The sequence below is a fragment of the Notolepis coatsorum genome (genome assembly GCF_963971535.1).
Source record: "Notolepis coatsorum genome assembly, chromosome: 19".
NCBI classification, from domain to species: Eukaryota; Metazoa; Chordata; class Actinopteri; order Aulopiformes; family Paralepididae; genus Notolepis; species Notolepis coatsorum.
Genome location: NC_140183.1, coordinates 77,027,941 through 77,055,772, shown reverse-complemented (window position 1 = coordinate 77,055,772; position 27,832 = coordinate 77,027,941). Strand labels below are relative to the sequence as shown.

The 27,832-nt window shown below is 41.3% G+C and overlaps 2 protein-coding genes across 5 annotated transcripts in view; both read right to left on the bottom strand.

Moving 5' to 3' along the window:
- Positions 1–218: 218 nt before the first annotated feature.
- On the bottom strand, positions 219–21,223 carry cyp21a2 (cytochrome P450, family 21, subfamily A, polypeptide 2). 4 transcript variants are annotated; one of them, XM_084336137.1, is made up of 12 exons: positions 21,079–21,223; positions 19,226–19,457; positions 18,532–18,621; positions 15,767–15,921; positions 11,587–11,682; positions 9,105–9,215; positions 8,849–8,935; positions 6,136–6,216; positions 5,093–5,206; positions 4,023–4,189; positions 837–940; positions 219–635 (listed from the first exon to the last, which is right to left on the bottom strand). In XM_084336137.1, exons 1-12 carry the CDS (start codon positions 21,097–21,099, stop codon positions 388–390), a joined length of 1,506 nt encoding a protein of 501 aa, XP_084192263.1. In that variant the 5' UTR covers positions 21,100–21,223; the 3' UTR covers positions 219–387. The 4 variants fall into 4 exon arrangements, with proteins under 4 accessions (XP_084192263.1, XP_084192264.1, XP_084192265.1 ...); XM_084336138.1 differs by having other exon boundaries at positions 19,226–19,454; XM_084336139.1 differs by lacking the exon at positions 19,226–19,457.
- A 1,633-nt stretch (positions 21,224–22,856) lies between these two features.
- tnxba (tenascin XBa) overlaps positions 22,857–27,832 on the bottom strand; it is an 18,250-nt gene continuing 13,274 nt past the window's right edge. Inside the window, exons 12-15 of the mRNA XM_084336134.1 lie at positions 26,806–26,902; positions 25,802–25,963; positions 24,959–25,122; positions 22,857–23,316 (exon numbers count right to left, since the gene is read on the bottom strand). Coding sequence (XP_084192260.1) covers positions 23,218–23,316; positions 24,959–25,122; positions 25,802–25,963; positions 26,806–26,902 — 522 coding nt within the window. The 3' untranslated portion in view covers positions 22,857–23,217. The remainder of the gene's footprint in view (positions 23,317–24,958; positions 25,123–25,801; positions 25,964–26,805; positions 26,903–27,832) is intronic.

Here is a 27,832-nt window from a genome sequence, read left to right as displayed (position 1 = left end):
ATTTGTATAGCACCTTTCATACAATAATTGCAGTGCTTCACAGCAGTGATGTAGACACAAAATCGTCTATAATTATAGACAGGCATAACATGAGTAGATAATTTATATTAAAACCTCCCGGAAAATGTGTAATAGATTTCTATCATTATAATCTATAAAAAAGATTGTAATAGATTTCTTATGGATGATGATAGATTTCTGACATTAAAATAAGGATGTAAGGTTTCAGAAATGGTTTTATTGAAGATTTATTTTATTCATGGTCTACAAACATTTAATCCTATTCATATGTAATTACACTTTACATGGATAGTGCACATTTTCTAGTTGCCTCGTCCTCCTTCGCCTCACAATGTCGATGCAGAACAATACAGCACGGTACGAACGCTAAACTCCTGGTCGGGGACATGCCACGACTTGGTAGGACTTGACTTTGAGCACCACACTAGCGATTCCTTTCAGGTCAGGCAGAGAGGGCTCATTTCCAGGAGGGATGAATTGAAAATCACGTAGCAAGTAGGCAGTGAACAGAAAGAGTTCCATTTTGGCAACAGACTCCCCCAGGCACAGACGAGCTCCCCCCCCAAAAGGCAGCAGAGCACGCGTGGAACCGCCCCCACCTTCCAGAAAGCGCTCTGAGAGAGAGAGAGAGAGAGAGATAGAGATAGATAGAGAGAGAGAGATAGAGAGAGAGAGAGAGAGAGAGAGAGAGAGAGAGAGAGAGAGAGAGAGAGAGAGAGAGAAGAGAGAGAGAGAGAGGGGTTACTGTTAGCTTTATTGGAACTGCGCTGAGCCTCGTGAAAGGAATGCATTGCATCCAGCAGTTGACGTGCTACCTGGTTTGAAGTGGTAGGGGTCAGTCCAAACTGCTGGGTCGTGGTGTGCTCCGAACAGATTAGGAATGATGACCGTGTTCTTGGGGATGAAATAACCTGCAATACTAAATGAGCAACAATGCACACTGAACGGCGATCGCATAGGTTTGACATACATAGAGATAAGTAATAGAAGATAATTTCCTCCAAAACATGAGGTCTCACCCAACTGTAAATTGGGTCCCTAAAATGTATTTAGAATTTTTATTTTGGTCCAGTTTTTATTATTATTATAATTTATTTGACTAATTTAATTCCTAGTTTTTTATTGAATTCAATCAGAACCATGCACATCTTTGAGAGTGGCATGTGCAATCATCCTACAATATAGCCCACAGCACTTGGCTGCCATCTTGGTTTTAAATGTTGAAGCGTAATGCCATATCTTTTAGTCTTAGAACTGACTAGACCTGCATAAACCTGCACTGGCTCACCAGAGTTGTATCTGGGTCTATTTGAACGATAGCACACATTCACTGTTATCCACTCTCTCCAATGTTGTGTCCCCCACCCCCCCCCCCCCCCCCCACATGTCGAGGTCACTTGCTGACTTAGTTGGATTCCTATATAATCTAAAAGCTTGGCCTCTACTCCAGTGAGATAGTCTATCCTTTCACTTTGAATGGTGTTTGATAGTCTCTCTCCTATGAGCTCATAATTTCAAACTTTGTGAGGTTTCCCTCATTCAAGTGTACAAAAAAACCCATATAGAATCACACAGCATATAAAATCATAACAATTAGACAACAAGGCAAATCAATTAGAACACGTATACAACTTGATTGACAAAGGTTGGAGATCGATGTCTTAAACTCTGCAACAGAGGGGAGGATCTCAAGCTTTAAGGACTGTTGGAGTTCATTCCATGAGCTAGAGTGGTGCACAACCTTTTTTGAACCAAGATCTACTTTAAAATTTACCACCTAGCCGAGAGCTACCAGCCAAAATTGTATATTGTAAGCCGTCATTTGAGGCTTTATAAAAGCAGCATAATGAACACAAATCTGTCAGTGCCGAGTCCGACCTCATCTTAAATACCAAACAGCATTGCTTGTTGTAGTTAACAAGGAGAGGCAGAGTTGATTTTGCACAAAAAAAAATTTTTTAATCTAATTTTATAAATCGAGATCTACTTGAAATCAGCCCGCGATCTACCTGTCGATCGCGATCGACTGGTTGGGCACCACTGAGCTAGACTATAGGCATAATAACGGGTTCCATACGTTCCAAAATTCCATTCCAATAATGATGTAGTATAAGGAAGTAACTTACCAATAAGAGCCTTAAAAATGAACAAATACCAGTGTTTGTTGCGCCACTCCGTCAGAGAGGGCCAACCAACCTTTGCATGAACATAATACATGTTTGTACCAGACTGACAGACTCCTGAATCTTTTATTCCGCTTGACTACTTCAGTACAATTTGACAATACACACTAGTATTCACTTTCTACTCATCTTCTCTCTCTCTCTCTCTCTCTCTCTCTCTCTCTCTCTCTCTCTCTCTCTCTCTCTCTCTCTCTCTCTCTCTCTCTCTCCCCCTCTCTCTCTGTGTGGGTCAAGTTTTTTTGTTGTTGTTTTGTTAAGATCTCTTCTAGAGTCCTGGTCAAGATGGCAGCAAAAACGTTTTCACAGAAAATCTATTTCACATGATAGAAACACATACAACATATAAAGGCTACACAAGGGAGAAGAGAGACATACAGGCCATCCCAGTGATATCCATGACACACAGTCCACATCAAGTCCAAATCAAGTCGAGGTTATGGAAAACAGCCACATGTTTCCTTCTGGGCCATTTATGAAAGACCTTTAAAAGTATTTCTTGACATTTTTAGAATGCTAATGGTTGGCCTGCTGATAAAACGATGCAGTACTTTGCATGTGTGACGCTGTGTTCCTGTTAATGTGTGCACATAGGTTTTAAGCTTCTAGCCACGCCGGGGGGACAGAACTGTGCCATTTATGTATTTGTGTTTGTTTTTGTTGGATATTTACTCTTGTCTGTAGGCCACTTGTTCATAGGTACTGGTTCCCCTGGCTGTATGTGTAACGCTACGTTTCGCCCGCTTCATGTCACAGCCGGTCAAATTAACCAAAACTCAAATTAACTTTATATCCCTTTGGCGACGATATGTCATGTAATTTTACATTACTTACTCCGAAGCATTTTATATTACATAAACTATAAAATCCCAGGCCACTTATTTGTCAAACGCTTACCCCAAAGTTGTTGAAATGGTCCATCATCTTCTCAAAACTTCAATGGAGAGTCTGTCTGTTTACTGGGTGCTGCCGTTATGAATCAAATGTGACTTGGAGTGAAAATAGCGAATTTTATCGTTCTAATCCAGATGTCAGCGCCCAGTAAACAGACAACTCTGTTGAGATGTTGAGAAGTTGGACCATTGCAATAACTTCAGGGTAAGCGTTAGTGGCCCGGATTTTATGTTTACAAATCTATAAATGCCCAATACATTTATTTTGAGAACAGATAAGAAGGTTTCAAAAAATGTGTCCTGGCAGTTGTGAAACTGTAAAAAGAACATTCTCACACTCTGAACATTGTGTTTTCAATTATTTGTTGTTGTGTGTAATGATGCTTAGTATACTGTTTAAATTTGTGCAGGCCTTGAGAGGGATTTTGGTGTCAAAGTTTGCTTTTGAGCATATGGGCAACTGTTTTGGTGTGATAGTTTGGTTTTATAAAGAGAATGTTAGGTTTTGTGTATATAGCTTGAGAAAGGTGTTTTGTGTTTCGAGTTTTGTGAAAAGGGAGGGCAGTTTCATGAAATGTGTTTTAGCAATCGTGAAAAACTGTAATATAAAATGTAGTAAAGAGTGAGTCAAATTAAATGACATGACATACCGTCGCCCAGGGAGATTTAAAGTTGATTTCAGTCTGTGATATGAAGCGAGCAAAGCGCAGCGTACTGTACATATAAAGCCGGGAACCAGCAAATAGGTACTATGCCTTGATGTGGTTGGTAAGTGGGTGGTGGGAAGAAGGAGTTATGGATTGGAGACGATACAATATGATGATTGTTATGTGCTATATTGATTAACTTGCTGTATCTCGTGATCCTGAATGATGACCTGCAGTTTGACAATAGCATATTAGTCATCTCATCCTGCCTCTCAGCTCACCTGCTGTCTCTGATAGCTCTGTGTGGTACTGCCAGCGGAGCCACAGGTCTGAGTCTGAGGACCTCATTGATCACAGAACCCAGGACGGGTAGCTTGTGTCTGTCACTGTACTTGGGATAGCGTCCCTCCAGCACCGTACACATCTCATCATAGACCCTGCACTGCACCTAGAGAGAGGGGGGGGGGGACGGGGGGGACTGTAAAATAGTTTGCTGGGATAACATTTCTGTTTTGTTCGGGGTACATATGGTTGTATAACATCGTCAAACTACATGTACATATGGTTGTATAACATCAAACTCAAACTACATGTACATATGGTTGTATAACATCAAATACAAACTACATGTACATATGGTTGTGTAACATTGTCAAACTACATATCTTATGGTTGTATAACATTGTCAAACTACATGTACATATGGTTGTATAACATTGTCAAACTACATGTACATAGGTTGTATAACATTGTCAAACTACATGTACATATGGTTGTATAACATCAAATGCAAACTACATGTACATATGGTTGTATAACATTGTCAAACTACATGTACATAAGTTTATATAACATTGTCAAACTACATGTACATATGGTTGCTTAACAAAGTACATGTTATGGTTGTATAACATTATCAAACTACATGTACATAGGTTGTATAACATTGTCAAACTACATGTACATATGGTTGTATAACATCAAATGCAAACTACATGTACATATGGTTGTATAACATTGTCAAACTACATGTACATAAGTTTATATAACATTGTCAAACTACATGTACATAATATGGTTGCTTCACATCATCAAACTACATGTACATGTGGTTGTATAACATTGGCAAACTACATGTACATTGCTTAACAAACTACATGTACATATGTTTCTATAACATCGTCAAACTACATGTACATATGATTCTATAACATCGTCAAACTATATACATATGGTTGCTTAACCAACTACATGTGCATATGGTTACTTAACATTGGCAAACTACATGTACATATGGTTATATAAGATATATTTTGTTCATATCTCTGTATTCCATAGTGGCATACTGTACCTCTGGTCTATGCAATAGAAAGGCCACTGTCCAGCTGAGCCAGGCCGCAGTAGTCTCTGTCCCCCCTATGATGAGGTCCACCGTGGCCATATGGACATGGGTGTCTGTTAGGACCTACATACAGCATGTACAGAATGCACCGGGGCGCGGCATTCAGTATACAGGTCTTCTTATTTATAGCATTTGTGAATTTAGTCCAAGTCACTTTAATGAATTTAAACTTGAAATTCCAATTGGAAGTAAAACAGGACGTTGACCTTGAATTATAATTGAAGTACAAATGCATGGTAATTCAACAGATTTATTGAGGGATTGAATATCTGGGGGTAACAGATGTATTACCTTGAAAGCATCCAAATAATAAACAGGGTCAAATCTCAGCACATTTATTTCAAATTAAAATCATTTGTGGGATTAACCAACCTCATTCACACTCAAATTCAAATTCAGAATGACATTCTGACAACACGCCTAGTAGTGATAGTAGATAGATGCAGTAGATAGCCTGCAAATCTCAGCTACTAGGACAGAGCGGTTTAGGCTCAGCTTCTTCCCCCAGGCCATCAGAGCCATGAACAATGTACATTGAGTGCTCAGAACATTGAACTGTCCACACACAAGCACACATGAACACACACACGACACGCACACTGTGCACGCTCACACACGAGCAGCCACTTAACACTTTAACATGAGCGGGCACACACTCATGTCGCACACACGCACACTTATGGCCAAAGGAAAGGTCACTTTAAATTAGAATAACAGGAACAGTGTACTGCACTACCAAAGCTAACTAGCATGTCACACATGCGCTGTAAATAACTATGTACAGATACCGAGATGTCACTCCATGTTACCTGCTATCTGTTACTGCACAATGTTGTTTCTTCTTTTGATTCTATTATATGTACCACTGTATTGCACATCGTTGCGGGCAAGACCACCCGCATTTCATTGTATACCTGTATGCCGTGACAATTAAAACTCTTGACTTGACTTGACTTGACTTGATAAGTAATTTAGTGTACAGCAGCACGCACCACTCCACCTGTACCATCGGCTTGTTCAACACCTTGGAGCAGAGACCCTGTGATGGCGTCCACAGATTTATTGCTTTCTTGCTATGCATAGGACAACAAAACAGTTGATGCGTGTTAATAGCATGATGGTGAGAATTGCTCGATTTATCCCATGACTTTGACTCAAATCAGACTCAAGTTACATATTTGTAATCTGACTCCATTGCCTACTTACTCATACTGTACTTGCCTATAGGCTCTGTTACTCATACTGTATGAACCTTGAACTCTATTGCCCATACTCAATTTATACCTACATACTGTTTTCACTGTCTACAACTGCCCTACACTGTAATCATACTAATCTACCTAGCTCATACTATAATCTACCCATATAACTCTGTGTGATAGCATGTACAATAGTGCTGTATATACTGTATATATATATACATTTATATATTTACCGCATAATATAGTCATATCTGTCTGACTATACCTGCATATAATCCTTCTATATACCTATTATACACCTGCATATTATTCTTACCGTATTTATATATATAGATAGATAGATAGATAGATAGATAGATAGATAGATAGATAGATAGATAGATAGATAGATAGATAGATAGATAGATAGATAGATAGATAGATAGATAGATAGATAGATAGATAGATAGATAGATAGATAGATAGATATAGATATAGATAGATAGATAGATAGATAGATATACCGTATATCTGTCTGTACATAATCTGCATATAATCTTTTTTACACATCTGTGTATCTATATATATATACATCTATATATATTCCTTACCTACTCTTACTAGTTATGATAAATGATAAATATTTGAGTACACACAATTCAACAGCTTGAGATTATTCAACTTGACTCACTTTGAACTTGGTGAACTGGCTTTATCTTTGAAGCTGAAGGTTCTTCCTTTTATAAAATCATTATTTATTTCATTTTGCACTTGTAACACTATAATAACACTCAGTTATAAGACCTTTATAAGGTATTTGTAGATAATGAACTAATCATGAACAAACCATTTATATACATTCGTAAATTATTATTAACAAATTAGTTCTACATTATTTATAACTCATTATCAACATTGTTTGTACTTGATTTGTTCATCATTAAATAATGTTGTTTAATGTGTACTAGTAACACATTTTTAGATGCTTTGAAAAATGTATATGAAATTACTATACTGTACCTCCATTTATTTGTTCATGTCCAACAAATGATTTGTAAAACAATCTTAAAATATAGATCTATAAATCATTTGCAGATGATATTGCGTGCCCTAATCTAAAGTGAAGACTATTCATCATTAACAAATGTCTAATACAGTTAATTATTTGTTGACTTTTTCATCACCTGTTACAAATGTTGTTGACAGCTTTCGGATCCACCCTTCTTTGTGACATCAAACAGTGACAGAATTAGAACTATAGATAAATGCAATTTTATTAACATATAAAATACATGTGCACACATAACATATAGTGTAACCTGGGGGACACTAGGACCCAGGAGGACCCTGGCCAGGTATTGCCAGAGTTGCTGGCTGGCTAATGTGCGCTCAGTATAATGTATGTAGTATGTGGGCCGACATGTATGCTACATGAGGGTAATAATTATTTGTATTTTCAGGCTGTATAGGCGCCGATACAGCCTGAAAATACAAATAATTATTACCCTCATGTCATCATCACATACCGCAATATACTGAGCACACATTAGGAACAAACACATAATTCAAATGTAACGTTAGCACCCACCACATCAAGGATGTCTACACAAAATATAGGAGTTGTAGATCGGAAATGATGGAATAGATTTACCAACGAAAAAGGTGTTTAGCCGGCTCATACCTTAAAAGCGTGGGGCAGCACGAATTAATTGGCTCTGCTAATGTATACCATGTATGTAGCTTCCATTCAAACAGACGAGAACAAACGTGAAGTCAAGTCTCACTCGCGTGAGACTCCCTCTACATACCCTGGCAATACCTGGCCAGGGTACTCCTGGGTCCTAGTGTCCCCCTTGTTACGTGTTATGGTTATATGTTATGTGTGCACATGTATTTTATATGTTAATACAATTGCATTTATCTATAGTCCTAATTATGTCGCTCTTTGATGTCACAAAGAAGGGTGGATCTGAAAGCTGTCAACAACACTTGTAACGTCATGAAAAAGTCAACAAATAATTAACTGTATTAGACATTTGTTAATGATGAATAGTCTTCACTTTAGATTGGGGCACGCAATAGCATCTGCAAATGATTTATAGATGTTTTATGAATGTCTTAACAAATAATTTGTTAAACATGAAAAGACAAGTCTGGTAATTGCTTCGTGTGTATTCATAAATGTTTTACAAATCATTTGTTGAACATGAACAAATAAATGTAGGTACAGTATAGTTGTTTTTTCATATCCATTTTTCAAAGCATCTACAAATGTGTTACTACACATTAAACAACATTATTTAATGATGAACAAATCAAGTACAAACAATGTTTATAATGAGTTATAAATAATGTAGAACTAATGTGTAAATGTTATACAAATATAGTTGTAAATTATTTAATAATAATCTATGAATGTATATAAATGGTTTGTTCATGATTAGTTCATTATCTACAAATACCTTATAAAGGTCTTATAACTGAGTGTTATTATAAAGTGTTACCTGCATGGGTTATTACTAACCTTGTACTCATTCAGGTGTGTTCTTATAATATCATCTCTCCTGGTCACCTCTTTCAGGAGCCGGGCAAATGGAGGATTGGGTAATTTCTTTGAGAAAGGAAAATAAGCTTTGAAATGGCATCTTGGAAAGTGTTCATTATACGCTGTGTAAAGAATAGTCACGTATGTGTGTGTTGTGTGTGTATGTTGTGTGTGTGTGTGTGTTGTGTGTGTGTGTGTGTGTGTGTGTGTGTGTGTGTGTTGTGTGTCTACCGACTCTGAGCAGTGGGAAGGAGTCCAGAGCAGAGATCCAGGAGGAGCCCCACAGCGCGACGATCTCGTTCAGACAGCCATGCAGGCGCTGAAGCTCCACGGAGCTCTTGTCGTACTGCAGAACACATTTTAATACTTTATTTTGTTCCACAAATTATATTACATAAACAGGGAATCAAATCAAAAACATCCTCACCAACAGCGGCGTTCTTAAACACTGAGTGTGAGACAGAGTGGTCAACAAACTCCAAACAAGCTAGCTTTCCCTGTAATCTGAGTCCACACCAGTGCTGCCTGATCTCAGACTGCTTCATGCTAAGCAGAACCCTCCTTGCAGAGTCTCTGTGCAGTTCGACAGTCTCTTCCTGCGGTGTTGTGATGTTGGCCTTCACAACCACACAGGGGTCTGTGATAAGTTCATCAGAGACAGGGACTTCAGTCTGTGTGTTGGGTCTTGTCCATTTCAGCTGAACTGCAGTCTGGTTGCAGAGGTCATTGAGATCTGGCCAGTCAGACCAGACCCCGAAGCCCTGGGCCCGAGAGTCCAGTTTCCCAGAGTCTTTCTTCCTGAAGCCGAGGAAGTTATTCTGGTCTGCGGTGGCCAGGGGGATCTTCCTTCTGCGTAGATCCAGCAGGAGAGAGGCCCTGGCCATAGTTGTTAAGGGGATGGGAGAGAGTTATGAATTCACTTCCCCAGCCCAGATTTTTCCTGCCGGTCCCAGGGATCGGACCGGCGACCTTCCGGTCACAAACCCGCTTCTCTAACCTTTAGGCCACCGCTGCCCCCAGTGGTGTTATACCGTTACACCACGGTGTTATACCGTGGTGAATATAAGTATGGTTTTAGAGTGGTCTGGGGTAATTCCCGAAAGGCTGTGTTATAGCCTCATACGTGAATCCTACTATAACCGTTGCCGTTTCTTGCCTGGACACGCTACTATTCCCAAATCAAATCTATATAATAGGTATTATGTTCCATCATGAATGCATGAAAGGGGGGGGGGGGTCGTTTCTGATTATTTGATTGCCAGTAACGGCATTCGTATTGAACACTAAAAACGCTTATCAGCCCGATCGTTATAAAAGCATTGCATGATCAAGCTAAGATTTACATCAGATAGTCCTTACCTGTGATCGGGAGTATTCCAAAAATAATATTCCAATTGTTTGATCGCCATCTGGTACATCCGATGTCCATTTGGTCCACGGCATAACCCACCACAACATATGGATCGGGGATATTTGACGCGCTTCAATGGAACCGGGAGAACCGCTCGACTGGCCCGACCCAGAAAACTGTGCCCGGTGACATTTGGCCATTGCACACGCCAAGATATAAGGTTTCAAAGGGTGCTCGATACCGCCGTCTAGCTGAATACAGCCGGTATTGCACTTTGGCGATCTCAGACTCATTCCCTATGGTAACACCAAGGTCCCTGGATGAATAATGAATAAAAATATCGAATAAAAGAATAAACTACCAAAACCCGAGATATCTATTAGAAATTATTAGCATTATTAGAAATATGAGTTCATTGCATCTCTGTTCATTGCATCGGAAAAAGGCGAGTATTCACACGAGGAAATGACTAAATCCAGATTGAACTCTGCTATTGGAAAGAGAAGATTTGGCCCAATCCAGAGATGTATGACTTGGCCATAATAAGGTAATTTATAGGCCTGATATTCTATATTCTACAGAAAAAACTGTAAATCATCTCCACTTTATTAATTTGCTTAGATTCCTTGTACACTTGATCTCAAGAAGGTGCTGAATGAGCTCGGTGAACGGGTTTCTTTCGTGGTCAATGTTAGCATGGTGTTATTCACCGTCAAAGATGAAAAGAACGATTATAGTTTATATTAATTCTCCTTTGGTTCATTACAATTTCCAATACACAATACATTCCCTGAGGTCCATAGATGTCCCTAGATACCAAGAACATGCAAATGGACCTTGTAGAAGTGGAGCAATCTTCCATTTACTTGGGGATGTACTTTTAGGCAGATTTTCAGAAAATATGGCTAGAACTTAAGAGGTTAAAACGGTTTTAAAAAGTCTTACATTTAACTTGTTGAAACCTGCATATACCCTGCTGTAATAACATGGTCACATCTTATGCAATTCAAATCCCTAAGATGAGCAGTGTAAACAGTGGCCTGACCATGTCCAGGTCTCAACATTCCCAGGTAACCCACTGTAAGCACAGATGTCCGTCAACAACACAAGATAACCCGATACCGCTCTTTATGAATAGTGGATTTAACAGATTTGTTTAAATATTATGTTCGCCATATGCCTCTCTTCTTTCAGTGTTCTGCCGACACCATGTAAAAATACATGGACCATATGTCTCTCTATGCTGTTTACCCCGTGTCTAATCCTGTACCCAAACAGAGTGTTAGGTTCTAATCCTGGTCCCTCCTGATTTCCTGAGGGTGCACACGGCACGCTGAACTGGGGGAGAAGGAGGACAGATACTCACTTCTTTTCCAAAGGCCAGGGTGGTGATAACATTACTGGCTGCCACGGTGAAATCCTCGGATAGATCCACCGCACGGCCCCGATACTCTATCAAAACCTGAGAGGTGAAACGGTATAGAATAGAATAGATAGAATAGAAGTACTTTATTAATCCCGAGGGAAATTCAGCACCACAGATCGCTCACAATAAACACTTAGATAGTAAAAAAAAATCGAAAATAAGAATACACAGTCAAATATATACATTCTAAAATATAAGATATAAAGATATAAAGTCCAAAAATATACAGTCAAATATACAGTCAAATGTCAAATGTAAAACATACAGGAAGATATACAAGGATTTATACTGTTACGCTGTGCTCAGTGAGGCACGGTGAGGCGTTATACTGTCTGATGGCTGTTGGTATGAATGACTTGGTAACTGTATGAATAATAGGTTCCCGTTTTCAGCAATGAATAATGTTCCAAAAGGGTTTTAAAGGTGCACTATGTAACTTTGTGAGAGTCAGAGAAGTGAATAATTTCTAAGGTATATTTTCATAACTGAATAAACAAAAGAAAATGGGATCCCTGGAACTGTTATGGTTTGTAACCGACCCCAATCGCACAACACAAGACAGGTATGAGAGTAAGCCAAAACAGGGCATTTATTTATTACATAACAAAAAGCGGCACGGTCCCTTTAAGGGAGAACACAAAAACACTAGAGTCAAAGACATATGGAAAATGCGGCACTGTGCCTTTAAGAGGCGAACAGGCTAAGGGACTAAGGCTAAGGGCCAGGGCTAAGGACCAGGGCTAAGTGTCAGGGCCAGGACCAGGGGCACTGGAGAGGGGGACAGGGACAGAGGCCCGGAGAGGCGGGCTGGAGACAGGGACAGAGAACAGGGTTAAGGCCTTGGACAGGGCGAGGGCCAGAGCTGCTTACAGGGATGAGGACAGGGTTCCGACGGCGGAGGCCTGGCACGGGGACAGGGGCCCGACGGCGGAGGCCTGGCACGGGAACAGGGGCCTGACGGCGGAGGCCTGGCACGGGGACAGGGGCCCGACGGCGGGGGCCTGGCACGGGGACAGGGGCCCGACGGCGGGGCCTGGCACGGAGATCCTCCTCCTCCTCTTCGGATGATGCAGACGGGCAGCGCAGAACAAAGGGGGTCCCAGGGGACCGGGATGGGAACACGCCGTCCTCCCGTGGAATACTAGGGAGCGACGACGAGTCTGGGTCCAAGGGGAACGGGATGGGCACACGCCGTCCTCCCGTGGAATACTAGGGAGCGACGACGAGCCTCACCCCCAGGAACGAGGATCACGAAGAGACGTATTCCTCCCGTGGAATCGGGAGCGATGACGAGCCGGCTTGACGTCTGGAGTGGGAACACTGGAAAACCTCCCGTAGAGAATTAGAGAGCGAAGACGATGTCCCACTCCAGGCAAACGGCGACACGTGGTGATGGCTGGGCCGTCGTCTCACGCCGGAGACGCGGCAGGTGATGGTAACGTACAGGATGGTAACGTACAGAACTCCATGAACACAGAGTGTACACAGATACAGATACAGAACGAACACAGAGTCCAGAACACAGAACGACCCGACCAGGACTGGAAGGGAGGTCCAGGTATATAAAGCCCTCAGGGGCGCTAATCACAAACTATGACAGCTGCGTGATGGTAATTGAACAAGAAAGTCCAAGGGTGGGGGCTGGTGAAGAGTAGAGGAGAGTAAATCATCGCAAGGGTGGGGGCTGGTGAGGTGAGGAGACAGGGAAAAAAGGTCCAGGGAACAGGCGAATCCTCACAGGAACACTGTTTGAAGCTAGAAAGTGCTGAACTGAAAAGTTGCTATTTCACTGCTGTCATTTACAAAGGCAGGGCCCGCAATTTTGTTAACAGTAATTTAGGCTTACGTTTGGTTCACAGTGCCTAAAGATTCTTTAGTTTTCATTTATGATAACGTATGATAGAATCATTCTAAGAATTACTGTAAATGTCTTTTGCAGGCTCTGCGAATAACAAATTAGCCTCCTCCAAAACTGCATATAGTGCACCTTTAATTCGTTTATTCAAGCCATTCTGGAAAATTACACAGCATTTGGGATGGTAAATTATGTGCTTCCATTTTCACACTGCTACTTTTAAGATGATCTGTATGGAAATTAACTATAGTAAAACTATTGTATTCCTGTTTTTCTTTTTTATACACACCAAATACTATAATAATACCTTAATAGAAACCGTAGTATTTCTATGGCAAAACCACAGGAATACTGTGATTCACATTACATTTTTTTTTATCCACTTTTTCTCCCATTTTTCTATTTTTCTCCCATCCCAATTTCGTATCGTCCAATTCAACCCTCCCCTGTCTCGAACGCTGTTTCTTGCCTCCCACAAGCCGGCTGCAATGTGGACAAAGCCATACAAAGCACGAGTCCCCTCCGGTACTTGAGGTAACAGCCGTCGCGGCGCGATCTTTCTTGATTCTACTGCGCAGGCGCACCAACCGACCTGTAGGAGTCGCTGTCCACAACTTCCGATCCCCACCCCTCAGTTTTCCCTCCCCCTAATACTGCCAATTGTATTAGTACGGACGACCAGCCAAACTGAAAACAATGTGGAGAGCTGGGCTCGAACCCAGCATCTCCAGCATTGGTGGTGAGTGCCTTGCCCACTGCACCACCTAGCCGCCCCTTCACATTACATTTCTATAATCCACTATGAACAATACTGTGGTGAATCACTCCAGTATTACTGTGGTAAATCTCTACAGTGTGTAGGAAACAAAACCACAAAGGTTTTTACTATAGTTCATTTTCATATGGGGAGATACTGTATTGCCTTGTTGATATTGGGTCACATTCCTTCTTGGTACACTGTGTGTAAGGCTACGTTCAGGCTGCAGGTGAAAGTCGCCCAAATCAAATACGTTTTGCTCATATGTGACTCAGGCCCCGTTTAGACGAGCGTTTTGTGAACAGAAACCGCAAAAGTCATCTTGCGGTTTCACTTTAAATTTTACGTTTAGACGAGCGTTTTGGGATGGAATTCTGCGTGCAGACGACGCTGTAACGACTCGAGACGACGGAGCCCCACTGTCACACGATTGGCGCATATGTCACATGACGTGCTGTGAAGACCCGCCCTACTCTGCCTCTGATTCGCAGACTGTGGATGGGGAATGTGATTGCACCAAAGCAGAGTCACTCACAGACAGTGGGTCCACTCACGCCGCGGGACAGATTCTTGTGTATTTAACCCTTTCACTGCCACACGACAGCCGGTTGTGTGATAGTAAAGGGTTAACCTTCTGTCGTGTGGCAGTGAAAGGGTTAAAAGTACTGCCAATGTAGCCTTCAGGTGATCTCCGTTGATATAAGTCAGACATACTTGCTTTGTTTACGTCTCGGCTACTGGCGCATACCTGCTACCTGTGACGTAAGCAGTACGCGCGACCAGAGCCGTGACAACCCTTTCGTCATCGTTTTTCAGATTTATACGTTTTAACAGTTTAGACGAGAGCGCAAAGCTTTTGCGTTTCTAGGAATTCCACCCTGGAAGGTAGTCTCACTTTTTTGCGGTTTCACCCCGTAAAAACGCCGTTTCCGTATAAACGAAAGGCACATCCGAATTTTTTTTTTTGCGGATTCACCTGCTAGCGTTTCCGTCTAAACGGGGCCTCAGATCGGATTTTTTTCACAACAGTGTGAACAGCACAAATCACATGGATTCTGATCTTTTCAATTCTGATTTGGGCCACTTTCATATGTTGTTCTAAATCAGATACAGGTCTGATTTAGTTTTCATGAGCTGGCCTCCACTGCATTCAACTTATAAATGAGACCATAATAAACTGTGACTTCAGTGTCTATATGTTTACATCCATCATCGCTATTTTTCACGTGTGCATGCTGGTCAGTTCACAGGAGCGTGACCAGTTCACACTGGAATCTGATATTGGCCACATTTAATAAATAATGTGAACAGCTAAACAAATGAATCAGATCTTATATTTTACATTTAGTCGTTTAGCTGAGGCTTTTTAATCCAAGTTCTGTACAACAAGTCAGCAGGAAGGGTACACCTCTACTCAGGGCATGGTAGATTCCTTAGTAGTGGAGTGCATACTAGTAAAAGATTGATTGAAGAAGTGTGTTTTTAGTCGACGGCTACCTGTAGCCTACCTGTCGCAGGCACAGGGCCTGTTTCTCAATCACGCCGTGCAAAGACTGCTGGGCGCACCGCTGCAAGGCGCCGTGGGCCAGGCGGCGATGTGCCCTCCACTCCTCAGTGTAGTCCCCCAGAGAGATGGAGCGCCCTCCACCAGACACAATATCCCCTGACGGAGGTAAAGAAGACGGCGAGGAGGGATAGAGTGAGAGGTTAAAGGAGGTGCTGTACAGTAAGTGGTATTTTTTTTTTAAATAAATTTTTTAAACAAGTGGTCTACATGTTAAAATAATAGCTCTACACTCGGCCATCACTGACATGACTGAGTGTTTGGTCAGTAACATGGGTCTTCCAGTCCCCCCACTCTGCAGTAAACAGAAAATACATTGGTATCTGTGGTAAATTCCCAAACATAGACTCATGATTAACTAATGTGTAGAAATACTTGGCTCTCAAAACAATAATTCATAGATTGTGTGTGTGTTTACATAGACTGATTGCCATTGTCACCCCAGGAGGGCATTTGCATATAGTGGCAGCTGGGGTAATACTTGCTTCCCTTTAGGGGGTGGGTAAGACAAAGGGCAGGAAATTCTAGAGAAACATGTCTCCTTTTAGGAGACATCAAAGAGCCAACTGGTCTGCCAAAGACAATGATTAGGTCACATATTGATGGCTACATGTGACCATCAAAGGTCTGATCACACACACACATAGTCACACACACACACACACTCACACACACACACACACATTTTCAAATACACATACACACACACACACACATTCAGACACACACACTCACACACACACATTTTCAAATACACATACACACACACACACACACATTCAGACACACACACACACACACAGACACACACATAGACTCACACACACACACATTCAGACACACACACACACAGACAGACACACACACACATACAGACAGACACACACACACACACACACACACACATAGACACACACACCCACACACAGACACATAGACACACACACACCCAGAGAAGATCACTATTGAAATCTCCAAACAAGCTAACTATTTCCTGGTATATTGTACTTGTAATCTTGAATTAAGTCATTGAAGTAAGGTAAAATATAATTAGGTTTGGTCATACTTAAATGTCTACAATTAGTTAATGTGTCTGTGCTATTTTCATTTATGTTCAATATGATTAATTGATTGTTCTATATGGTATTGATTTGTAGTCTATTAAGCTAAAAGAAGGATTAGATTTGTTAGATATTGTGATAAAAAAATATATCTGTGTTTATGTAATCAATATATCTTGAGGTTCATCAAAGTATTAACAAGTCAAGTAATGTGTTTAAGTAAAAATATAGGGAAAATATTCTCTGGGTATATGTGAAGGGGGTTGGGCTATTAAGCCAAACCCCTATTTTTCAAATACAAGCTTAGCAGGCTTGTGATTGGAGGAACTAATGTGATGATGTCATCAACTCCGAGACACTGGGCCTGGCTATAAGATCTGTGTGTGATGGAGGAGAGGGGCTCTGAAAACATTGACCAACCCACAAGGACAAGACCTCACCTACCATCTCACCCATCTACAGCAGGTCAGCAGGAGAACAAAGGACTTTTTGGAGGGAAAACAGACTGCTTTGTTTTGTCAGCCAGACAAACAAAGACCATCAACAACTTATCAACTATCATCCTTTATACTGTAATATTAGTCTAGTTGTATCACTTACGGCATAGTGTTTGTGATCAACAACTATAGCATTTTCTTATTGTAATTTGTATACACTCTTAAACTTTGATTAAACAACTGTTAAACTACCTTTCCTCCTAATTCCTTCTGCCTGACCGCCCAGTTTGAACAGAAGTGATTCCCAGAGCTTTAAGGTATTGAATCACAACGCAGAGTACCAGCAACCCGGTTACTGATCAGAGCAGAACAGGACAGCTTGGGAATCCACTTCATATCCCTTCGCACTTCATCCAATCAGGAGAGAGGACTCCAAAAATGGTCTGACAAAAACAAGAAAGAACTGGGTTTAAGCAAATGTGTGCTTGAAACAAGTAAAATAATCTACCAGTGCAGTAAGATAATTGGTCTTGGCAAGATTTCTTTAAATAAGTACAAATAACTAGGGTTCATAGCATCACGATGGTTTCAACCGGGAAAAATGTGCCGGAAGGTCTGGACTCTTACATATCTCGATGTGATTTATCAAGAAATATCTACAGCAAGAATTTTGGGTCTCAATGAATCCAAAATGACTATGTGGTTAGAAGTGGTGGAGAGAATAAAAGCTAGCATATAATGGTAGTGTCTGGTTAGGAACAAGTTATAATGGTTGGATTATCCAATGGGGGGTACGAGCTAGAGCATATGTGTATAGGTTTTTAGATAACAGGTATTAGGGGTATATCCTGTATAAGACATTTGACTAAATGGTAATTTCATTGGATATGCACTGTAATTAATGCTTGTATATCTTATCGTGTGTTGTCATGTTTGTTTATATGTTTATGTTTATGTTTATGTTTATATAAAAAAAAAAAAAAAAAAAAACTATGGTTCTCTCTCCTGATTCGATAAAGTGGGAATGGGATACCAGAAAATGTATTTTCTGTTTACTGCAGAGTGGAGGGACTGGGAGACCCATGTTACTGACCAAACACTCTATATCAGTGACAGCTGTTGGAATGTAGAGCTATTTAACACTTACAGCACCTTTAAGGTTAAACCATATTTTATTTGCAGCACAGTTGCTAAGGACAGCAACGCATTACCTGTGTACGAATGTGGTCTCCCAGCAAAGTCCGACCATTTCTTAACCAATGCCTCTCTGATGACCTCGTTACTGTTAAGTACTACCATGGCTGCAACAAACCGAGAAGGTACAGTATTACTAAACGGGTTGGGTATGCATGGCAAATGTGGTCACTCACTCACAAGGGTGTAAAAAGTAGCCAGAAATTATACTTAAGTGAAAGTATGGGTACCGTCTCAAAATCTTAGTCTTAGTTCGGCCAGAGAAACAAATATACTAATTAAAATTGTTGGACCTGCGAGATTTGTACTTTGTACTTTGTAGGTCTGCATTTTAAATGTAAGGAGTAAAAGCATGTTTTTTTCCTCTGAAATGTAATTGAGTAAAAGTACAAGTATACAAACCTAATAAAACTCGAGTAAGGTACAAATCCCCCAAAACAGTACTTAATACGAAGTACAATTACTCAAGTACTTTACACCCATGGTTACGGTGTGGATTAACACCTTTTTGTCTCGTGACACCGTTTTTTCCCCAGTTGGCTCCAGGGAAGCCTCAAAGCCAGGCGACAGGCCAGAGCTCCGACCACAGGACTCTGTGAGTCAGCTAATGGCGTTGCATCAACTACACTACTAGCAAATATTCCATACCACGTAATGTGCCAACTTTTATTTTTTCTAAAATGTATTGAGAAAATGTTGATTTTGACCTACTAGTGTTGCCACACTTGAGGCGGTAGATGCTTCCATAACGTTGTGCCAGGGTGGTCAGGTGAGCTGGCAGGTGGTCATGAGCCAGCTCCAATATATTCCCCAACAGAGGAATGCCGGGGGGACCGGGTAGGGAGGGAGAGGAGGAGGAGGAGGAGGAGGAGGAGGAGGAGGGGGGGGGAGGAGGAGGAGGGAAGAAACTGATAGAGGAACTGCAGCAGTCTAGATTGAACTGCTGGGTGGTAGACGAGAAAGAAAGACAAAGGATGATGAGTTATTTGTCAGGTTTTCTCTTGTTCCAGGTTTACCTTCAAGACCTCCTTAAAAAAAATAGCTGCAAAGCGGTTCTTAATCACCTGTTTGTTTGTTTTGTCTGTCCCCTCTATTGGTTGTAAATATTATTATATAATGACCTGTAGGGTCATTGTTATTTGGTGAGATCTCTATTGATGGGAAGTATTGTTTTTGTTTTATATATTGTATCTTGTTTTATGTTCCCCGCGCACACACACGCTCACATATGCACACTTACATTCACTTCACTTCACAAGGACCAAAATGGAAACAAGCTCTAGGGCTTTATTGTGTTTTTATTCTTTTGATCAATATTCTTTGTATTGTATTGCACAATCCTTGTTTTATTGCTTCAACAAAGACATCAATCAATCAATGTTATTTACACATTAAAGGGCTGGTTCAGATTATTGGACATTAAGTGGTATGGAATACTTGCTAGTGGTGTAGTTGATGCAATGCCGCTTAGTCACTGTGGTCAGAGTTCTGGTCCACCGCCCAGTCCAGAGCGAACCAGGAAGCGTCAAATAGGCAAAAAAGGTGGTTGTGAAACTAAAAAAGTGTTAATCCACACCGTAACATGCAGGCAAAATCTTCAATCATCAACAACAAAAATCAGCGGTCCTCCAGCATTTCCTACAGTATGTTTGATTCATGTTGGAACTAGTGCCAGCGTCATAACGCACTGGGCCGTGTTCCAATATGAATCAAGCACAGGACATGCTCAAGGACTGCAGATGTTTGTTGCCGATGACTGACGCTTTTGCCTGCATTTTATTGTGTGGATCAACACTTCCTTGTCTCGTGACAACATCTCTTGCCTGTCTGATGCTTCCTAGGCAGTGGGCCAGAATGACCACACGACCCGGGCGTGTGAGATAATGGCACTGCATCAGCTATGCGACTAGCAAGTATTCACTTTAGTAGTATTCATTTAATGTCCAAAAATCTAAATTATCCCTTTAAATGGTTGCTTTACTTGCAGAAGAGTACATAATTATGACCACATGATGAATACCTCCCCCATATCCGATTACGGTGATTTTGAGCAAAACACGCTGTATGGTTTATCTCTTTATGGGGTTTTCTCTTAATTATATCTTGGAATTCAAGAACGATGGCCATCGTGTCCAGTTCTAACAGTTGTTCTAACCTTTTTTAAATAGTATTTTATAGATTTTTTTCCAGCACAACCTGGACATATTATTTATCTCCAGTGAGAAAAAAATAAAGACAATACAGACTACATACATACAAATAAATGGGAAAAAAACATATATATGTATATATATATATATATATACAGTATATAAATAATATAGCAGTACATAAATTCATATGAGTTTTCACCATAATCATACTATAGGATCTTATCCGTGTTTAATAAAGGTATACCGATGCATTAGTTGTCTGAGTAATCGGACCGATCTCTGGCACTTTGAAGCGATCCGCAGCGGCCGATATCTACTCCTACTGTAGTTCTAACAGTTCTATATCTCACCACCTGAAAGGGTCTCGTCTTGTGAAAAGAACGATGGGCTGTGAAGAGAGAGGACGATTACCTGTACACTTTCTTCCCTCATGGTCTCCCGGTGTGGGTTTGTTTATCCGTCTGGAGATGTAGGTCAGTAACGTCCACAGCAATATAACTATGACCGCCGTTCCCACACAGACCAGTGCTGTTTCTCCTGCCATCCTGGTCCTTGTCACCACCACCCCGGACTCTGCTCATTGCTCTGCTCTTCCTTTTTATGTTCTTCCTCATCCATCACTCAGCCTGTGCTCGCATGCTGTTGGCGTCTCACCCGGATCAAGGATAGATAAATATTGTTTGTGAGGATTGCGTGTCCTTGTCCTCAAGAAAACATGTTTTCAGAGAAGTTGCGTGACTTGAGTTCATTCTGCCCTCATATTTATTACTGGTGACAGATAATGATACCTACCACTGTGTCCTTTATGAAAAGGTTGGATAGCCTTCTCTGGTTGAAAGGCGTAACCTTCATTGGTATTTGTTTATTTTTAACGCCCTTATTGGTAAGCTTCCCTTTTACAGTACATCACAACACTGTTGGAATGGAATCTTGGAACCTATTCTACACGTTCAAATGGTTCTTAGGGTTCCTCCAGTTTGCTCTGAACTACTTTTCCTTTGATGCTTCCAACACCTGGAATGCCCTCCAACTGACTCTGAAGCTGAAGGTTCTTCCTTCTTTTGCTGCATTTAAAAGTATGATCTCCGACCACTGTGTGTCGACTTGTGTGTCTTAGCTGATTTATTTATTGTGCCTATGTATGAAATTGCTGATAAACTAAGCTCTTTGTTGCTGTAAAATTGGGGTAACTTCAGTGTCTTACGAGTTGAAATAAAGGTGTGAAATTTTATTTGGCCTTGTTTTTAAATACAAAGCACCTCTATAACCAGCAATGCCACTCACTCAATATCAGTCAGTCAGTCAGGTCAGTCGGGTCAGTCGGGTCAGTCGGGTCAGTCGGGTCAGTCGGGTCAGTCGGGTCAGTCAGTCAGTCAGTCAGTCAGTCAGTCAGTCAGTCAGTCAGTCAGTCAGTCAGTCAGTCAGTCAGTCAGTCAGTCACTCAGTCACTCAGTCACTCAGTCACTCAGTCACTCAGTCACTCACTCACTCACTCACTATGACACTATGCTTTGCATCTAGACTCTGTGTCCCCTTGGTTTTATTTATTTTCGCTTCTCAGCCTAAAAATGCTAAAAGAAAACTATACTCTCTGGTTTGTGCTATGAATTGGATGGAAGTAATATACCTCTGCTACTGTGGCAACTGAAGGCCACGATAACACATTACTTGACGGATAGGTTTAATTATGTTTACCTAGAGAAAAGGGAGAGGAATCACGAGATGTCCTTGGGCCAAGGTGATGTGGGTATCTGTATGCAGGTATCTGTTTAGTACATACCGTACCGGCATATAATCCTTTTTACACATCTGTAGATACTATATCTATATCTGTACAGACTGTACACCTTGCCTACTTTTAATAGTTACGCTGCTGGCCAGTATGACTACTATAGTGTCTTTATACCTATATGATATATCGACTATATCACTGTACATATTAATACTACAACTCTGTACATACATCTGATTAGCACTATACACTCAGTAGTACTAATTCATATATTTTATACCCAGTTTAATCACCTGTACATTGTATATTACTATTGCACTTTACTGTTACATTTGCACTCTGGTTGGATGGCAAACTTATTTTTGTTGTGCTGTACTTGTGCTCTATTTTTACTCTCCAACGTCATGTCTGCCTTTGCTGTTGTGTAGAGAATAATAAAAGAACCACACAGTTCAAACCCACTTTAACCACCTTTATTCCAGTAGAGTGAAGCAGTGCATACTTTACAGTAGTAGTGGGGTGGCATACTTTGTGATGTACAATAGAGGTGATTTAGGGTCAAAACAAAACAGTGTGTGGAGATGGAGGTTCCCATGGGAACAGAACAATACAACACAAAATGTTGCAAATCGGAAAAATACGCCACCTGTATTGGTACATTTCTCATCGATGATGCGTAAACAACACGACAGAACACATTCCCGGTGCTCTGCGTGGACCTTGGAGGAGCTGGCTGTCGTAAGTCAGCTACTGTATGTAAACCGAACATGCAAGTTTAGATGGCTCAGAGACGTTGCGGCGATCGGTGCGACATTCCTTTAGCCGTGGGTTGCAGGGGAGAACCCGGCCGGCCGGAACTTCATCTCGGAGAAAGGAATGGAGGAGTCTTTGCCTTTCCAATCTATCCAGACCACTCCCTGTTGCAGAGCAGAAACCGTTTGAGAGATTACATTTGGGCAGGGGTGCTGCGGTCAGGCAAGCGCTACCGGAGTCTCATCGGGATGCTCAATGACAATGACACTATCGCTGCTGTCGGGACAAAACCTCATAACTCCAAAAACCCAACTTTTCAGCAGATGAAAAAAACTAACACAGATTTGAGGGTGAATAGAGTTAAGAGGTTTAGACAGATGATCGGTTTAATGCTTTCCCATTGTTTAAACTTTGTAAAACCCACACACACATATGGAGGATGATCTACGGAGTTGATTTATATAATAAAAAAAAATTCAAAAAATGGAGTTATGAGGTTTTGTCCCGACAGCAGCGCTATGTAACTAACAACCCATCATCTACACTCACTACTGCACACACATCCACATGTACACACACACTTTAAACAAACACTCACCTTACCACTCACTTTACTCACTTTAGACACCTTAACACACTTTATATTTATCTATTATTAAAGAGATTTGCACTACATTCATACCTCATTTGCACCCTACCCTAAGCTTTTTTTTTTTACCTCATCTAATTTCTGCATTGTACCTCACTGTTACTCATTTTACTCTGTATTGTATATTGTATATATGTATATTGACTTTACTTACTTTTTACTTACTTCTTATTACTTTTTTTTTTACTTACTTTCTTTTTACTGTATGTAGCACACTATCAGGGGCTCATACAGAAACAAGCATTTCATCATAAAGTATTCTGTATTTTGTAGTGACTAATAATAAACAAACTTGAACTTGGTGTTATGACACAGAGATTAAAGGTGCTGTAAGTGGTATTTTTTGTGTGGAAATATAAGCGGTCTACATGTTGAAATAATAGCTCTACACTCCGACAGCCATCACTGATGTCTTTGGTCAGTAACGTTGGTCTCCCGGTCCTTCCTGCTTTGCAGTAAACATAAAATAAATGTCCTGGTATCCTGTTCTCCTTTATCTAATCAGGAGAGAGAATACCACGCTGAAAAGAATGGTCTGACAAAAATAAGAAATAAAAACTAGCTTTTTTAACTTTGGCCATTCCCCTGGCTCTTTTTTGCGTTTATCGCATTTACTCTGGTCAAGAATGACCGACAGAAACAGGCTGACGGGGTACAGATGGGGGGGAAGACACTCTGGGAAAGGCACGGCTGCAGTCCGGGATTCGAACTCGCTAAACCCCAGATCCGTGACGAGCACGGTTGTCCCCGGCGCCGAAATAGCGCTCGAGGTACGTGGTGAGCTACTGGAGCTCCCTATAATAAAAACTAGCTTTAAGAAAATGTGTCCTTGAAACAAGTAAAATAATCTACCAGTGCACTGAGCAAATCTGGTTTGGGAAGATTTCCTGAAATAAGTAAAACAAATAAAAAATCTTGGGTTCTCTCTCCTGATTGGACAAAGTGGGAACGAGGATACCAAAGTCTGTTTACTGCAGAGCGGAGGGACTGGGAGACCCATGTTACTGACCAAACACACTATATTATATCGGACTGTAGAGCTATTTAACACGTATCAAAAAAGAAAATTAAAAATTAAAAAACACTTACAGCTCCTTTAATAAACTGTTTGATGGGACCATTATCTTTATCAAAACAATTCTAAAGAAGATGTTTACCTGGTTGTTACTGTTGGTGCCATAGAGACCGTTGAGGTTGGTCTTGTAGCAGTTTTTGTACCACCAGCCACCCATGTAGGCCCTGGCACAGTGGATCCCCAGGGGGTTGGGGTCCTTGTCCCGAGTGGAGAACGGACGTCCATTGTGGTACCTCATGGAGTCACCTGACGGGGGGAAGTGAAATCAAAAACCAATAATGACTTCCTCATGCTTACGATGCCGCACTGTCTGTTTGGACGTGAGCTCTTTCACTCAGTGAGTCACCAGTTCCCCCCGAACTCCATGTAGGCGATGGGACCTCAATTGTGTGATTGCCTTATTGTTCTTGTTCTTTTTAGGATGAGATAAGATATTCCTTTATTGGTCCCCTTGGGGGAAATTCAGGCGTCATAGCAGCATGGGGGAGTGGGGAGGGGAGGTACAGGTATGGTCAGGGTAATAACATAAACAATATAATTAACTCGGAATATAAAAATATGAGAACAAAATAAACAGTGTAAACAAAGATGAGGGTCTGTATGCCATATTGGTTATATTATACGTTACAATAAATATAGGCAATAAAGAATTTGTATCTGGATATATGGTATGAGTAAAAGTAAACAGTACACACAAGGTGCAGTATACACAAGGTACCCTAACTGGCATGATATACGTCATACGTTGTAGTCCGTGCAGGTTTTGGTGGTTAAGAGTCAGACACCACTTAGTGGTCAGACATTCTAATAGTTCTCGAGTTCTTTATCCCCTTTTCTTTCTGTCTTGTATGTTGGTCCTCTGTCCAATCGAAGGTTTTCTAAGGCACCTCTTCAGGAGGTCCTTGTTTTGTCTGCGTTCTCGTACCTGCTGTTCCAGTGTAGCCAGACACCATGATGGCGTAGTGCTTCTCCTCCGAGTCGATGGTGAAGTTGGAGTAGTGAGCGTGGGCCACGTCTCTCCCCGATATCAGGTCCACCCTCAAGCTCACGGGGCCCAGGCTGGTCAGGTTGTGGAGCAGCTCGTTTCCTGTTGACGGTGGGGGAGAAAGGATTGCAGTGTTTTAATTGATTGATGGTCAATCAGGGGCGGACCTAGCACATCAGGCCATCAGGCTGCTAAACGAACAATGAATGAACACTACACAACAACAACCACCAAACGCACATAGCACACACATCCACACGCACACACTCACTTTAAACAAACACACTGTAGCACCCACTCCACACACTTTATAGCACACACCCACTTTAAACAAACACACTGTAGCACCCACTCCCCACACTTTATATTTATGGATGAAGGATTGCACTACAACTCGTACACCTTACTGTAAATTGTACCTAAAATTGTACCTCATCCCATTTCTGCTTTGCACTAGATAGTACTGTACATTAGTACACTGCATAGTATTGTGTATTGTATATTATATGGTAACTCAGAACATTGTACATATGTCTATACCGAACACTGTGACCTCATTTTCTTCTTCTAAATTCATGCTATATTATGTTATTATGTTATTTGATACTATCTTGTCTAGCACAGTCTCTGGAGCGTAACAGTAAGAAGCATTTTGTATGAAAGTATTCTGTACTTCTGTATGACAACTATTAAAGAACTTGAACTTGAACTTGAACATTTGGCACCACTGCCCCCCTAGGCACCACTATATATATGTATATATGTATATATATATATATATATATATATATATATATATATATATATATATATATATATATCGTTTTTCTTTTGCTGGCCGCAGTTTTTGGTAACCACCTATGTCGCCTATAGGTATCTCCGCACCTGTTGGGCAACGTGGTTTGAAAGATTTGATCAGAATCAGGATGAACAACCGACCGTACCGAGCCAGAACTCTTCACTCAGGTTTCCGAATCCAACACTGTAGTCATTCCAGGTTCTGAAGAAATCTAACTTTCCATTCATCCTCCTCTGGAACACCTGAAAGACACAAGCAAAGATTGTCAGCACGGCATGTGATGCAGTACAAACAAATCTCCATCGAAGTTCCATCATTAGACAGACAGACAGACAGACAGACAGACAGACAGACAGACAGACAGACAGACAGACAGACAGACAGACAGACAGACAGGTTAGACAGACAGACAGACAGACAGACAGACAGACAGACAGACAGGTTAGACAGACAGACAGACAGACAGACAGACAGACAGGTTAGACAGACAGACAGGTTAGACAGACAGACAGACAGACAGACAGACAGACAGACAGACAGACAGACAGACAGACAGACAGACAGACAGACAGACGATAGACAGACAGACAGACAGACATACAGACAAGATGGACAGACAGACAGACAGACAAGATGGACAGACAGACAGACAGACAGACAGACAGACAGACAGACAGACAGACAGACAGACAGACAGACAGACAAGGTGGACAGACATGCAGACAGACAGACAAGATAGAGAGACAGACAGACAGACAGACAGACAGACAGACAGACAGACATACAGACAGACAGGCAAACAGACAGACAGACAGACAGACAGACAGACAGAAAGACAGACAGACGGACAAGATAGATATAGAGACAGACAGACATACAGACAGGCAGACAGACAGACAATATAGATAGAGAGACAGACATAGAGACGGACAGGCAGACAGACAGGTAGACAACAGGCAGACAGACTGACAGACAGACAGGCATACATACAGACAGGCAGGCAAACATACAGACAGACAGACAGACAGACAGACAGACAGACAGACAGACAGACACATAGACAATATAGATAGATACAGACAGACAGACAGACAGACAGACAGACAGACAGACAGACAGACAGACAGACAGACAGACAGACAGACAGACAGACAGACAGACAGACAGACAGA